We start from the raw sequence: 18,626 nt of genomic DNA, 5'->3' as shown, positions 1-18,626 counted from the left end.
TAATATGAATTGATCCTGATGGAATTAAGCGATTCAGTCTTTAGAAGTATTATAAAGACAATTTCCTCTCTGGATCGCGATCAAGAGAACAGCGTCATCAGCGTATAGTTTGGGTTTTTTTAAGCCTCAGATGCATTCTGGGTGAAAAGGCCCCTTTAGAAACAGCCTATACATACGCATTAGCCACAGCACAGCTAGCCAACCCAAGTGACACTTCCTCGCTGACAACCAGACAGACAGACGGGCAGAATTTACCTTCCGAACCATATCGGTCTGTTCCGAACTTCCAGGACTCTCTCTCTCTCTCTTTGCTACTCACAGATCTGACCAAGAGGCTCTATAGTCTGTGTAACAACAACAACAACAACAAAACAGACCAAGTGAGGCAGAAAAGGCAGTCTGGATAAAATGACAAACTGCCAGAAACAGCCAGCAGAGAAAAGAAACGAGCGAGCAGCGTCTTTAAAGGAAACAGAATGAAAAGCTGGAATACATTCTGTGTTCAGCCCGAACCACCCGAACCATCGGAACCATCAGAACCATCAGAACCATCGGAACCGTCTGAACCATCGCCAGTCGGCCAGTTGCAACGTTTTGGGACAAAACCGTTTTAAGCCGTTCAGAGCGGGAACCCCATTTGGTGTTTTTAAGCATTACTTTAAACATTAGCTATTGAAAAATACAAGCTTGAAGCGCGGCACCGAGTGCCGCGCTTCAAGCTTGTAGATCTGCTATTATTATTATTATATTTTGAAAAATCGTGAAAATGCGTCGCAACTCTTTGAATAGCCTGTATATTATTTCAGAGCGAATGTTTTTAACTAAAATCTTTGCTCCCTGGAACAACGTATGTTGGAACATGCAGGTCGGTGGCCAATATATATATATTTTTAATTACACGTCACTTGACATGAAATAGTTTGAGAACCAACTGACTGAAAACTATTTAGAAGACATTTTGTAGACATTTTGTAGAATCTGGTCTCAGGTCTATAAATGCGTTAAGGTTAGTGTGGTTGACCATAAAACGGTTTAGTCCCATTAAGGAGTTAGAACTGGTGGTGGTTGGGGCTTAACAGGCTCTGCTCGCTCGTTTTCCTCAGAGCAACTGGAAGCTTTTTTTCTCCGTTTTCACTCACAGGTCGAATGTCGCCGTCGCTCTAAAAATGTCCTTCTGGTAGGAAGAGCGACCGAGGAGGGACGTCCGTCCGTCCGTCCGTCCACTACAGCTCTGTGTCTCTCGTCCACGTTTCCTCGTGTTGAAGACTTCACGCCTCTCTGTGCTCTCGTCAACGCGTCATGAAACAGTCATGTTGTTCTCTTGGACTCTTCTCTCTAGCATAGCATCGCTAACACCACATAAACTAGCATAGCATCGCTAACAGCACATAAACTACTCTTCTCTCTAGCATAGCATCGCTAACACCACATAAACTACTCTTCTCTCTAGCATAGCATCGCTAACACCACATAAACTACTCTTCCCTCTAGCATAGCATCGCTAACACCACATAAACTACTCTTCCCTCTAGCATAGCATCGCTAACACCACATAAACTACTCTTCTCTCTAGCATAGCATCGCTAACACCACATAAACTACTCTTCTCTCTAGCATAGCATCGCTAACACCACATAAACTACTCTTCTCTCTAGCATAGCATCGCTAACACCACAGAAACTACTCTTCTCTCTAGCATAGCATCGCTAACAGCACATAAACTACTCTTCTCTCTAGCATAGCATCGCTAACACCACATAAACTACTCTTCTCTCTAGCATAGCATCGCTAACACCACATAAACTACTCTTCTCTCTAGCATAGCATCGCTAACACCACATAAACTACTCTTCTCTCTAGTATAGCATCGCTAACACCACATAAACTACTCTTCTCTCTAGCATAGCATCGCTAACACCACATAAACTACTCTTCTCTCTAGCATAGCATCGCTAACACCACAGAAACTACTCTTCTCTCTAGCATAGCATCGCTAACACCACATAAACTACTCTTCCCTCTAGCATAGCATCGCTAACAGCACATAAACTACTCTTCTCTCTAGCATAGCATCGCTAACACCACATAAACTACTCTTCTCTCTAGCCTAGCATCTCTAACACCACATAAACTACTCTTCTCTCTAGCATAGCATCGCTAACACCACATAAACTACTCTTCTCTCTAGCATAGCATCGCTAACACCACAGAAACTACTCTTCTCTCTAGCATAGCATCGCTAACACCACAGAAACTACTCTTCTCTCTAGCATAGCGTCTCTAACACCACAGAAACTACTCTTCCCTCTAGCATAGCATCGCTAACACCACATAAACTACTCTTCTCTCTAGCATAGCATCGCTAACACCACAGAAACTACTCTTCTCTCTAGCATAGCATCGCTAACACCACAGAAACTACTCTTCTCTCTAGCATAGCGTCTCTAACACCACATAAACTACTCTTCCCTCTAGCATAGCATCGCTAACAGCACATAAACTACTCTTCTCTCTAGCATAGCGTCTCTAACACCACAGAAACTACTCTTCTCTCTAGCATAGCATCGCTAACAGCACATAAACTACTCTTCTCTCTAGCATAGCATCGCTAACAGCACATAAACTACTCTTCTCTCTAGCATAGCATCGCTAACAGCACATAAACTACTCTTCTCTCTAGCATAGCATCTCTAACAGCACATAAACTACTCTTCTCTCTAGCATAGCGTCTCTAACACCACAGAAACTACTCTTCTCTCTAGCATAGCATCGCTAACAGCACATAAACTACTCTTCTCTCTAGCATAGCATCGCTAACACCACAGAAACTACTCTTCTCTCTAGCATAGCATCGCTAACACCACAGAAACTACTCTTCTCTCTAGCATAGCGTCTCTAACACCACAGAAACTACTCTTCCCTCTAGCATAGCATCGCTAACACCACATAAACTACTCTTCTCTCTAGCATAGCATCGCTAACACCACAGAAACTACTCTTCTCTCTAGCATAGCATCGCTAACACCACAGAAACTACTCTTCTCTCTAGCATAGCGTCTCTAACACCACATAAACTACTCTTCCCTCTAGCATAGCATCGCTAACAGCACATAAACTACTCTTCTCTCTAGCATAGCGTCTCTAACACCACAGAAACTACTCTTCTCTCTAGCATAGCATCGCTAACAGCACATAAACTACTCTTCTCTCTAGCATAGCATCGCTAACAGCACATAAACTACTCTTCTCTCTAGCATAGCATCGCTAACAGCACATAAACTACTCTTCTCTCTAGCATAGCATCTCTAACAGCACATAAACTACTCTTCTCTCTAGCATAGCGTCTCTAACACCACAGAAACTACTCTTCTCTCTAGCATAGCATCGCTAACAGCACATAAACTACTCTTCTCTCTAGCATAGCATCTCTAACAGCACATAAACTACTCTTCTCTCTAGCATAGCGTCTCTAACACCACATAAACTACTCTTCCCTCTAGCATAGCATCGCTAACAGCACATAAACTACTCTTCTCTCTAGCATAGCGTCTCTAACACCACAGAAACTACTCTTCTCTCTAGCATAGCATCGCTAACACCACATAAACTACTCTTCTCTCTAGCATAGCATCGCTAACACCACATAAACTACTCTTCTCTCTAGCATAGCATCGCTAACAGCACATAAACTACTCTTCTCTCTAGCATAGCATCTCTAACACCACATAAACTACTCTTCTCTCTAGCATAGCGTCTCTAACACCACATAAACTACTCTTCTCTCTAGCATAGCGTCTCTAACACCACATAAACTACTCTTCTCTCTAGCATAGCATCGCTAACAGCACATAAACTACTCTTCTCTCTAGCATAGCGTCTCTAACACCACATAAACTACTCTTCTCTCTAGCATAGCGTCTCTAACACCACATAAACTACTCTTCTCTCTAGCATAGCATCGTTAACAGCACATAAACTACTCTTCTCTCTAGCATAGCATCGCTAACACCACATAAACTACTCTTCTCTCTAGCATAGCATCGCTAACACCACATAAACTACTCTTCTCTCTAGCATAGCATCGCTAACACCACAGAAACTACTCTTCTCTCTAGCATAGCATCGCTAACACCACATAAACTACTCTTCTCTCTAGCATAGCATCGCTAACACCACATAAACTACTCTTCTCTCTAGCATAGCATCGCTAACACCACATAAACTACTCTTCTCTCTAGCATAGCATCGCTAACACCACATAAACTACTCTTCTCTCTAGCATAGCATCGCTAACACCACATAAACTACTCTTCTCTCTAGCATAGCATCGCTAACACCACATAAACTACTCTTCTCTCTAGCATAGCATCGCTAACAGCACCATTGGAACTACAACCGTACGACGACTGGAGGGCAAATCATACTTTAATCATCCCAGATACTTATAATGTAAAAAAAGGCTAAAATATAAACTATGTTGTTTTACTGACATCGTGTTCCCCACATTAACCTCAACTCATCTGGGTTCATGTATGTTTGTATGACTCTGTAGCATGTGTAACTTTAGCACTGACTGGACTGTTCACATGTAGGACACATGACGTGACGCAATGTTAGCTTCAACATCTGTTGTTTTGGCAAAGTGCCTTTAAGACAACGGCACGCGTCAACAAACAAACAGACTTCATTGCAAGACGCAATGAAGTGTAAATTCACCGTTCCCCGAAAGGCACAACGACTGGTCAATGCTTTACTGTGATACAACATTCTACAGAACTACACTAGTTACGTAACTAAACAACCAACACACTTCAATAAATACCAAAACACTGTACGTTTCATGTCCGTTGCGTCACAACTTACTTTATTTGCACGCTGCGTCATCACAATGTCAAAGTCAAACAGAGACAGAGTTTGTGTGAAGGTTGTCCAACAGCATGTAGTCATTATTATCTAAACATTTAATATCATGACATTGTATAGATCTAATTTGACATTGTGTATATTTTGTATTATCTTATATTTAAGATGACATTGTGTATATGTTGTATTATCTATATATCTATCTTAAAGTTGACATTGTATATATTTATTATAAGTTGACATTGTGTATATGTTGTATATTGTATATATTTATTATAAGTTGACATTGTATATATTTATTATAAGTTGACATTGTATATATTTATTATTGTATATATTTATTATAAGTTATATATGTTGTATATTGTGTATATTTTGGGCTTCCTTCTAGAACACCAACATGACTCTCTTCTTCCTCTAATTCACATCCTTCCTCAACCTGCTTTGACCTTTGACCTGCTGACCCCGCCCCGCCCCCCGCTGACCCCTAGCAGGCGGCGTTGAGCATCTGGGCCGACAGGCCGGTGTGCCAGCGCCTCAGTTTGATGAAACGAGGTCCCTTAACCTCAGTGTCAAACAGTTCCCTGTGTGGGGAGAGAGAGAGAGACGGAATGAGTGTCTGTCTGTCTGTCTGTCTGTCTGTCTGTCTTTTTTAAACGACCAACAGCTTTTGACCAGGACAGCGCCGTGCGTGTGTGTGGGTGTGTGCGCACGGTAGGAGTGAGTGTGTGGGTGTGTGCGCACGGTAGGAGTGAGTGTGTGGGTGTGTGCGCACGGTAGGAGTGAGTGTGTGGGTGTGTGCACACTGCGCACGGTAGGAGTGAGTATGTGGGTGTGTGCGCACGGTAGGAGTGAGTATGTGGGTGTGTGCGCACGGTAGGAGTGAGTGTGTTGGTGTGTGCGCACGGTATAGGAGTGAGTGTGTGGGTGTGTGCGCACGGTAGGAGTGAGTGTGTGGGTGTGTGCGCATGGTAGGAGTGAGTGTGTGGGTGTGTGCGCACGGTAGGAGTGAGTGTGTGGGTGTGTGCGCACGGTAGGAGTGAGTGTGTGGGTGTGTGCGCATGGTAGGAGTGAGTGTGTGGGTGTGTGCGCACGGTAGGAGTGAGTATGTGGGTGTGTGCGCACGGTAGGAGTGAGTGTGTGGGTGTGTGCGCACGGTATAGGAGTGAGTGTGTGGGTGTGTGCGCACGGTAGGAGTGAGTGTGTGGGTGTGTGCGCACGGTAGGAGTGAGTGTGTGGGTGTGTGCGCACGGTAGGAGTGAGTGTGTTGGTGTGTGCGCACGGTATAGGAGTGAGTGTGTGGGTGTGTGCGCACGGTAGGAGTGAGTGTGTGGGTGTGTGCGCACGGTAGGAGTGAGTGTGTGGGTGTGTGCGCACGGTAGGAGTGAGTGTGTGGGTGTGTGCGCACGGTAGGAGTGAGTGTGTGAGTTGGACTGAGCAGAGTGATTATAAACGCGTCGTCTCGACCTTCCTGACCCGTGTTATAGAGCGTCGAGGGGGATTTGTTTTAGAGGGTGTGGTCATTAGGATATGTTTTAGAGGGTGTGGTCATTAGGATATGTTTTAGAGGGTGTGGTCATTAGGATATGTTTTAGAGGGTGTGGTCATTAGGATATGTTTTAGAAGGTGTGGTCATTAGCTCTGGTCAAGGGATATGTTTTAGAGGGTGTGGTCATTAGGATATGTTTTAGAGGGTGTGGTCATTAGGATATGTTTTAGAGGGTGTGGTCATTAGGATATGTTTTAGAAGGTGTGGTCATTAGCTCTGGTCAAGGGATATGTTTTAGAAGGTGTGGCCATTAGCTCTGGTCAAGGGATATGTTTTAGAGGGTGTGGTCATTAGGATATGTTTTAGAGGGTGTGGTCATTAGGATATGTTTTAGAGGGTGTGGCCATTAGCTCTGGTCAAGGGATATGTTTTAGAGGGTGTGGTCATTAGGATATGTTTTAGAGGGTGTGGTCATTAGGATATGTTTTAGAGGGTGTGGTCATTAGCTCTGGTCAAGGGATATGTTTTAGAGGGTGTGGCCATTAGGATATGTTTTAGAGGGTGTGGCCATTAGCTCTGGTCAAGGGATATGTTTTAGAGGGTGTGGCCATTAGCTCTGGTCAAGGGATATGTTTTAGAGGGTGTGGTCATTAGGATATGTTTTAGAGGGTGTGGTCATTAGCTCTGGTCAAGGGATATGTTTTAGAGGGTGTGGTCATTAGGATATGTTTTAGAGGGTGTGGTCATTAGGATATGTTTTAGAGGGTGTGGCCATTAGGATATGTTTTAGAGGGTGTGGTCATTAGGATATGTTTTAGAAGGTGTGGTCATTAGCTCTGGTCAAGGGATATGTTTTAGAGGGTGTGGCCATTAGCTCTGGTCAAGGGATATGTTTTAGAAGGTGTGGCCATTAGCTCTGGTCAAGGGATATGTTTTAGAGGGTGTGGTCATTAGGATATGTTTTAGAGGGTGTGGTCATTAGGATATGTTTTAGAGGGTGTGGTCATTAGCTCTGGTCAAGGGATATCAATCTGCTCAGTTCAACCAGGCGGTTGCATCGGTCGCGTCCTCTCGACTATACATGTTCTACTCAAACGAGTTGGACTGTTGGTTTATCAGGTCTATAGGAAACCAGAGGTCAGATTAAGGTCAGTTTTAAGGTCAACCAGAGGTCAGAAGGTCAGCTGAGCTCTATACTGCTGCTCACTGCCTACCTGGACCTTCTCAATGCTTCCACGTCAGGGTCTTGGACTGCAGAGAGAGAGAGAGAGAGAGAGAGAGAGAGAGAGAGAGAGAGAGAGAGAGAGAGAGAGAGAGAGAGAGAGAGAGAGAGAGAGAGGGAGAGGGAGAGAGGGAGAGAGGGAGAGAGAGAGAGAGAGAGAGAGAGAGGGGGAGAGAGAGAGAGAGAGAGAGAGAGGGGGGGAGGGAGAGAGAGAGAGAGAGAGAGAGAGAGAGAGAGAGAGAGAGAGAGAGAGAGAGAGGGGGGGAGGGAGAGAGAGAGAGAGAGAGAGAGAGAGAGAGAGAGAGAGAGAGAGAGAGAGAGAGAGAGAGAGAGAGAGAGAGAGAGAGAGAGAGAGAGAGAGAGAGAGAGAGAGAGAGAGAGAGAGAGAGAGAGAGAGAGAGAGAATGGTTGAGTCATGGTGACTTCCACAGGGATACAAAGAAAACTATATTATGGTGAAACTCATAAATTCTAACAAATGACTGAAGCTCACATAATATCACTGTACATATAGTACATAATATCACTGTACATATAGTACATAATATCACTGTACATATAGTACATAATATCACTGCAGCGCAAAGAAGATAAAGTTCTCCAATAGCAGAACAGACAGACTAACAATACGTTCTGCCTGACAGATTATGTGAACGGGCTGAAACGAGCTGAAAAACGTTCGCTCTGAAAGAATATCTATTCAAAGATTCAGGCCACATTCAAGGTTTTTCAAAAGCTCGTGAGCTTGTAGATCTGCTATTTTTCAATAGCTAAATTATAACATGATGTTTAAAACACCAAAAGGGATTCCAGCCCCAAAATGGGTCAACATTAAGGTGTTGATCTTGAGTTCAACGCTCAAAATAACGAGGAGACTCAACGATGCAACCGGCCTCTAGAGGGCGCTAGTGGTAACCAGGGGAGCAGTCAGACAGATATTTTGTGAAGCGCTGTCTGTCATTGGGCCCAAAAAACCCCATAGCCCCATAGAGGTCCATGTATTTGGGCCCAACTTCACCTAGACTGTATTACCTTAATAAACATGGTCATGAATACTTTCTGCTTCCAGTCACTAGTTTAAAGTCTCATTTCTAATGTCATAATATTCTTTTTGTCTGGGCCAGCCAATGGGCCAGCTGGGCCCAAACTGATCTAGAAAGATGGCGATTTACAATTCAAGGACTGACAGGCTTCATCTTACGTCCATATCAGACCCGGAGAACGCTTTGTCCATATTTTACAGTCTATGGTGGTAACTCACGGTACTCGGTGCCGGTGCTGTGCGCCAGGACTCTGAAGGATCTGGACTGGAGCTGCGCGGCGCGGCGCGTCCACTCCGCCATTTCCTGGTCCTCCGAGCCGGATGAGGTCTTCAGCACCGCCTGGTAGACGGGAGACGCTACGTCCACCACGCGCGCTTTAGTGGGGAACGGACTGCACCGCCAAACACATGCACGCACACACACACACACACACACACACACACACAACAGATACACACACACACAACAGATACACACACACAACAGATACACACACGCAACAGATACACGCACGTAGACACGGATGCGCACACACGCACACACACACATGGACACGCCCACAAACACACACACACACACACAGCGCCAAACAGTCCCTCCACCCCCACCCCCGACACCCCCAAGAGGAAAGAAAGCCAGAACCAACGTCAGAACCAGAACAACCCAACGAGGTTCAACTTGAACCCTGAGAAGGTTCAACTTATGAGATCCTTGATTATTAACTGTGTGTGTCGCTGAACCCTGGAGAGACACCGGTCACTGTCATATTGATTACATATTGATTACACATTGACTACATATTGATTACATATTGATTACATATTGATTCATTTGATACTGTCACTGTGGTCACTGTCATATTGATTACATATTGATTACACATTGACTACATATTGATTACATATTGATTACATATTGATTCATTTGATACTGTCACTGTGGTCACTGTCATATTGATTACATATTGATTACACATTGACTACATATTGATTACATATTGATTACATATTGATTCATTTGATGCTGTCACTGTGGTCACTGTCATATTGATTACATATTGATTACTATTGATTACATATTGATACTGTCACTGTGGTCACTGTCATATTGATTACATATTGATACTGTCACTGTGGTCACTGTCATATTGATTACATATTGATTACATATTGATACTGTCACTGTGGTCACTGTCATATTGATTACATATTGATTACATATTGATACTGTCACTGTGGTCACTGTCATATTGATTATATATTGATTACATATTGATTACATATTGATTACATATTGATGCTGTCACTGTGGTCACTGTCATATTGATTACATATTGATACTGTCACTGTGGTCACTGTCATATTGATTACATATTGATACTGTCACTGTGGTCACTGTCATATTGATTACATATTGATACTGTCACTGTGGTCACTGTCATATTGATTACATATTGATTACATATTGATACTGTCACTGTGGTCACTGTCATATTGATTACATATTGATTACATATTGATACTGTCACTGTGGTCACTGTCATATTGATTACATATTGATTACATATTGATGCTGTCACAGTGGTCACTGTCATATTGATTACATATTGATTACATATTGATACTGTCACTGTGGTCACTGTCATATTGATTATATATTGATTACATATTGATTACATATTGATTACATATTGATACTGTCACTGTGGTCACTGTCATATTGATTATATATTGATTACATATTGATTACATATTGATACTGTCACTGTGGTCACTGTCATATTGATTATATATTGATTATATATTGATTACATATTGATACTGTCACTGTGGTCACTGTCATATTGATTACATATTGATACTGTCACTGTGGTCACTGTCATATTGATTATATATTGATTACATATTGATTACATATTGATTACATATTGATACTGTCACTGTGGTCACTGTCATATTGATTACATATTGATACTGTCACTGTGGTCACTGTCATATTGATTACATATTGATACTGTCACTGTGGTCACTGTCATATTGATTACATATTGATTACATATTGATACTGTCACTGTGGTCACTGTCATATTGATTACATATTGATTACATATTGATGCTGTCACAGTGGTCACTGTCATATTGATTACATATTGATTACATATTGATACTGTCACTGTGGTCACTGTCATATTGATTATATATTGATTACATATTGATTACATATTGATTACATATTGATACTGTCACTGTGGTCACTGTCATATTGATTATATATTGATTACATATTGATTACATATTGATACTGTCACTGTGGTCACTGTCATATTGATTATATATTGATTATATATTGATTACATATTGATACTGTCACTGTGGTCACTGTCATATTGATTACATATTGATACTGTCACTGTGGTCACTGTCATATTGATTATATATTGATTACATATTGATTACATATTGATTACATATTGATACTGTCACTGTGGTCACTGTCATATTGATTATATATTGATTACATATTGATTACATATTGATTACATATTGATACTGTCACTGTGGTCACTGTCATATTGATTACATATTGATACTGTCACTGTGGTCACTGTCATATTGAATACATATTGATTACATATTGATTACATATTGATTACATATTGATACTGTCACAGTGGTCACTGTCATATTGATTACATATTGATTACATATTGATACTGTCACTGTGGTCACTGTCATATTGATTACATATTGATACTGTCACTGTGGTCACTGTCATATTGATTACATATTGATACTGTCACTGTGGTCACTGTCATATTGATTACATATTGATTACATATTGATACTGTCACTGTGGTCACTGTCATATTGATTACATATTGATTACATATTGATACTGTCACTGTGGTCACTGTCATATTGATTACATATTGATTACATATTGATACTGTCACTGTGGTCACTGTCATATTGATTACATATTGATTACATATTGATACTGTCACTGTGGTCACTGTCATATTGATTACATATTGATTACATATTGATACTGTCACTGTGGTCACTGTCATATTGATTACATATTGATTACATATTGATACTGTCACTGTGGTCACTGTCATATTGATTACATATTGATTACATATTGATACTGTCACTGTGGTCACTGTCATATTGATTACATATTGATACTGTCACTGTGGTCACTGTCATATTGATTACATATTGATGCTGTCACTGTGGTCACTGTCATATTGATTACATATTGATACTGTCACTGTGGTCACTGTCATATTGATTACATATTGATTACATATTGATACTGTCACTGTGGTCACTGTCATATTGATTACATATTGATACTGTCACTGTGGTCACTGTCATATTGATTACATATTGATTACATATTGATGCTGTCACTGTGGTCACTGTCATATTGAATACATATTGATTACATATTGATACTGTCACTGTGGTCACTGTCATATTGAATACATATTGATTACATATTGATACTGTCACTGTGGTCACTGTCATATTGATTACATATTGATACTGTCACTGTGGTCACTGTCATATTGATTACATATTGATTACATATTGATGCTGTCACTGTGGTCACTGTCATATTGATTACATATTGATTACATATTGATGCTGTCACTGTGGTCACTGTCATATTGATTACATATTGATGCTGTCACTGTGGTCACTGTCATATTGATTACATATTGATACTGTCACTGTGGTCACTGTCATATTGATTACATATTGATACTGTCACAGTGGTCACTGTCATATTGATTACATATTGATACTGTCACAGTGGTCACTGTCATATTGATTACATATTGATTACATATTGATACTGTCACTGTGGTCACTGTCATATTGATTACATATTGATTACATATTGATACTGTCACTGTGGTCACTGTCATATTGATTACATATTGATGCTGTCACTGTGGTCACTGTCATATTGATTACATATTGATACTGTCACTGTGGTCACTGTCATATTGATTACATATTGATACTGTCACTGTGGTCACTGTCATATTGATTACATATTGATACTGTCACTGTGGTCACTGTCATATTGATTACATATTGATTACATATTGATACTGTCACTGTGGTCACTGTCATATTGATTACATATTGATTACATATTGATACTGTCACTGTGGTCACTGTCATATTGATTACATATTGATTACATATTGATACTGTCACTGTGGTCACTGTCATATTGATTACATATTGATACTGTCACTGTGGTCACTGTCATATTGATTACATATTGATACTGTCACAGTGGTCACTGTCATATTGATTACATATTGATACTGTCACTGTGGTCACTGTCATATTGATTACATATTGATTACATATTGATACTGTCACAGTGGTCACTGTCATATTGATTACATATTGATACTGTCACTGTGGTCACTGTCATATTGATTACATATTGATTACATATTGATACTGTCACTGTGGTCACTGTCATATTGATTACATATTGATACTGTCACTGTGGTCACTGTCATATTGATTATATATTGATTACATATTGATTACATATTGATTACATATTGATACTGTCACTGTGGTCACTGTCATATTGATTATATATTGATTACATATTGATTACATATTGATTACATATTGATACTGTCACTGTGGTCACTGTCATATTGATTATATATTGATTACATATTGATTACATATTGATACTGTCACTGTGGTCACTGTCATATTGATTATATATTGATTATATATTGATTACATATTGATACTGTCACTGTGGTCACTGTCATATTGATTACATATTGATACTGTCACTGTGGTCACTGTCATATTGATTACATATTGATTACATATTGATACTGTCACTGTGGTCACTGTCATATTGATTATATATTGATTACATATTGATTACATATTGATTACATATTGATACTGTCACTGTGGTCACTGTCATATTGATTATATATTGATTACATATTGATTACATATTGATTACATATTGATACTGTCACTGTGGTCACTGTCATATTGATTACATATTGATACTGTCACTGTGGTCACTGTCATATTGAATACATATTGATTACATATTGATTACATATTGATTACATATTGATACTGTCACAGTGGTCACTGTCATATTGATTACATATTGATTACATATTGATACTGTCACTGTGGTCACTGTCATATTGATTACATATTGATACTGTCACTGTGGTCACTGTCATATTGATTACATATTGATTACATATTGATACTGTCACTGTGGTCACTGTCATATTGATTACATATTGATTACATATTGATACTGTCACTGTGGTCACTGTCATATTGATTACATATTGATTACATATTGATACTGTCACTGTGGTCACTGTCATATTGATTACATATTGATTACATATTGATACTGTCACTGTGGTCACTGTCATATTGAATACATATTGATTACATATTGATACTGTCACTGTGGTCACTGTCATATTGATTACATATTGATTACATATTGATGCTGTCACTGTGGTCACTGTCATATTGATTACATATTGATTACATATTGATGCTGTCACTGTGGTCACTGTCATATTGATTACATATTGATTACATATTGATGCTGTCACAGTGGTCACTGTCATATTGATTACATATTGATGCTGTCACTGTGGTCACTGTCATATTGATTACATATTGATACTGTCACTGTGGTCACTGTCATATTGATTACATATTGATTACATATTGATGCTGTCACTGTGGTCACTGTCATATTGATTACATATTGATTACATATTGATGCTGTCACTGTGGTCACTGTCATATTGATTACATATTGATTACATATTGATGCTGTCACAGTGGTCACTGTCATATTGATTACATATTGATGCTGTCACTGTGGTCACTGTCATATTGATTACATATTGATTACATATTGATGCTGTCACTGTGGTCACTGTCATATTGATTACATATTGATTACATATTGATGCTGTCACAGTGGTCACTGTCATATTGATTACATATTGATGCTGTCACTGTGGTCACTGTCATATTGATTACATATTGATACTGTCACAGTGGTCACTGTCATATTGATTACATATTGATACTGTCACTGTGGTCACTGTCATATTGATTACATATTGATACTGTCACTGTGGTCACTGTCATATTGATTACATATTGATACTGTCACTGTGGTCACTGTCATATTGATTACATATTGATTACATATTGATACTGTCACTGTGGTCACTGTCATATTGATTACATATTGATTACATATTGATACTGTCACTGTGGTCACTGTCATATTGATTACATATTGATTACATATTGATACTGTCACTGTGGTCACTGTCATATTGATTACATATTGATACTGTCACAGTGGTCACTGTCATATTGATTACATATTGATACTGTCACTGTGGTCACTGTCATATTGATTACATATTGATTACATATTGATACTGTCACAGTGGTCACTGTCATATTGATTACATATTGATACTGTCACTGTGGTCACTGTCATATTGAATACATATTGATTACATATTGATGCTGTCACTGTGGTCACTGTCATATTGATTACATATTGATACTGTCACTGTGGTCACTGTCATATTGATTACATATTGATACTGTCACTGTGGTCACTGTCATATTGATTACATATTGATACTGTCACAGTGGTCACTGTCATATTGATTACATATTGATTACATATTGATGCTGTCACTGTGGTCACTGTCATATTGATTACATATTGATTACATATTGATGCTGTCACTGTGGTCACTGTCATATTGATTACATATTGATTACATATTGATACTGTCACTGTGGTCACTGTCATATTGATTACATATTGATACTGTCACTGTGGTCACTGTCATATTGATTACATATTGATACTGTCACAGTGGTCACTGTCATATTGATTACATATTGATTACATATTGATGCTGTCACTGTGGTCACTGTCATATTGATTACATATTGATTACATATTGATGCTGTCACTGTGGTCACTGTCATATTGATTACATATTGATTACATATTGATACTGTCACAGTGGTCACTGTCATATTGATTACATATTGATACTGTCACTGTGGTCACTGTCATATTGAATACATATTGATTACATATTGATACTGTCACTGTGGTCACTGTCATATTGATTACATATTGATTACATATTGATGCTGTCACTGTGGTCACTGTCATATTGATTACATATTGATTACATATTGATGCTGTCACTGTGGTCACTGTCATATTGATTACATATTGATTACATATTGATACTGTCACTGTGGTCACTGTCATATTGATTACATATTGATACTGTCACTGTGGTCACTGTCATATTGATTACATATTGATACTGTCACTGTGGTCACTGTCATATTGATTACATATTGATTACATATTGATGCTGTCACTGTGGTCACTGTCATATTGATTACATATTGATTACCATATTGATACTGTCACTGTGTCACTGATTACATATTGATTACATATTGATACTGTCACTGTGGTCACTGTCATATTGATTACATATTGATACTGTCACTGTGGTCACTGTCATATTGATTACATATGATTACATATTGATACTGTCACTGTGGTCACTGTCATATTGATTACATATTGATTACATATTGATGCTGTCACTGTGGTCACTGTCATATTGATTACATATTGATGCTGTCACTGTGGTCACTGTCATATTGATTACATATTGATTACATATTGATACTGTCACAGTGGTCACTGTCATATTGATTACATATTGATACTGTCACTGTGGTCACTGTCATATTGAATTACATATTGATACTGTCACTGTGGTCACTGTCATATTGATTACATATTGATTACATATTGATACTGTCACTGTGGTCACTGTCAGATTGATTACATATTGATTACATATTGTGCTGTCACTGTGGTCACTGTCATATTGATTACATATTGATTACATATTGATACTGTAACAGTGGTCACTGTCATATTGATTACATATTGATACTGTCACTGTGGTCACTGTCATATTGATTACATATTGATTACATATTGATACTGTCACTGTGGTCACTGTCATATTGATTACATATTGATTACATATTGATACTGTCACTGTGGTCACTGTCATATTGATTACATATTGATTACATATTGATACTGTCACTGTGGTCACTGTCATATTGATTACATATTGATACTGTCACAGTGGTCACTGTCATATTGATTACATATTGATACTGTCACTGTGGTCCACTGTCATATTGATTACATATTGATTACATATTGATACTGTCACTGTGGTCACTGTCATATTGATTACATATTGATTACATATTGATACTGTCACTGTGGTCACTGTCATATTGATTACATATTGATTACATATTGATACTGTCACTGTGGGTCACTGTCATATTGATTACATATTGATTACATATTGATACTGTAACAGTGGTCACTGTCCATATTGATTACATATTGATACTGTCACTGTGGTCACTGTCATATTGATTACATATTGATTACATATTGATACTGTCACTGTGGTCACTGTCATATTGATTACATATTGATTACATATTGATACTGTCACTGTGGTCACTGTCATATTGATTACATATTGATTACATATTGATACTGTCACTGTGGTCACTGTCATATTGATTACATATTGATTACATATTGATACTGTCACTGTGGTCACTGTCATATTGAATACATATTGATGCTGTCACTGTGGTCACTGTCATATTGATTACATATTGATTACATATTGATGCTGTCACTGTGGTCACTGTCATATTGATTACATATCGATTACATATTGATGCTGTCACTGTGGTCACTGTCATATTGATTACATATTGATACTGTCACTGTGGTCACTGTCATATTGATTACATATTGATTACATATTGATTACATATTGATACTGTCACAGTGGTCACTGTCATATTGAATACATATTGATGCTGTCACTGTGGTCACTGTCATATTGATTACATATCGATTACATATTGATGCTGTCACTGTGGGTCACTGTCATATTGATTACATATTGATTACATATTGATACTGTCACTGTGGTCACTGTCATATTGATTACATATTGATACTGTCCACTGTGGTCACTGTCATATTGATTACATATTGATTACATATTGATGCTGTCACAGTGGTCACTGTCATATTGATTACATATTGATTACATATTGATACTGTCCACAGTGGTCACTGTCATATTGATTACATATTGATACTGTCACTGTGGTCACTGTCATATTGATTACATATTGATTACATATTGATACTGTCACAGTGGTCACTGTCCATATTGATTACATATTGATTACATATTGATACTGTCACAGTGGTCACTGTCATATTGATTACATATTGATTACATATTGATACTGTCACTGTGGTCACTGTCATATTGATTACATATTGATACTGTCACTGTGGTCACTGTCATATTGATTACATATTGATTACATATTGATTACATATTGATACTGTCACAGTGGTCACTGTCATATTGATTACATATTGATTACATATTGATACTGTCACAGTGGTCACTGTCATATTGATTACATATTGATACTGTCACTGTGGTCACTGTCATATTGATTACATATTGATTACATATTGATACTGTCACAGTGGTCACTGTCATATTGATTACATATTGATTACATATTGATACTGTCACTGTGGGTCACTGTCATATTGATTACATATTGATTACATATTGATACTGTCACAGTGGTCACTGTCATATTGATTACATATTGATTACATATTGATACTGTCACTGTGGTCACTGTCATATTGATTACATATTGATTACATATTGATGCTGTCACTGTGGTCACTGTCATATTGATTACATATTGATACTGTCACTGTGGTCACTGTCATATTGATT

At 38.5% G+C, this 18,626-nt stretch overlaps 1 protein-coding gene across 1 annotated transcript in view; it reads right to left on the bottom strand.

Annotated features, from left to right (window-relative positions):
- Window positions 1-18,626, bottom strand: part of LOC310865919 (LIM domain-binding protein 3-like) — a 76,131-nt gene that overhangs the window by 28,485 nt on the left and 29,020 nt on the right. Inside the window, exons 5-6 of the mRNA XM_083775120.1 lie at window positions 8,836-9,358; window positions 7,567-7,603 (exon numbers count right to left, since the gene is read on the bottom strand). Of these exons, the coding sequence (XP_083631246.1) occupies window positions 7,567-7,603; window positions 8,836-9,358 (560 nt within the window). The remainder of the gene's footprint in view (window positions 1-7,566; window positions 7,604-8,835; window positions 9,359-18,626) is intronic.

Source organism: Protomyctophum parallelum (assembly GCF_964188405.1).
Source record: "Protomyctophum parallelum genome assembly, chromosome: 10".
NCBI classification, from domain to species: Eukaryota; Metazoa; Chordata; class Actinopteri; order Myctophiformes; family Myctophidae; genus Protomyctophum; species Protomyctophum parallelum.
The sequence above is the reverse complement of the archived record's forward strand: the minus strand, read 5'-3'. Positions and strand labels throughout refer to the sequence as shown.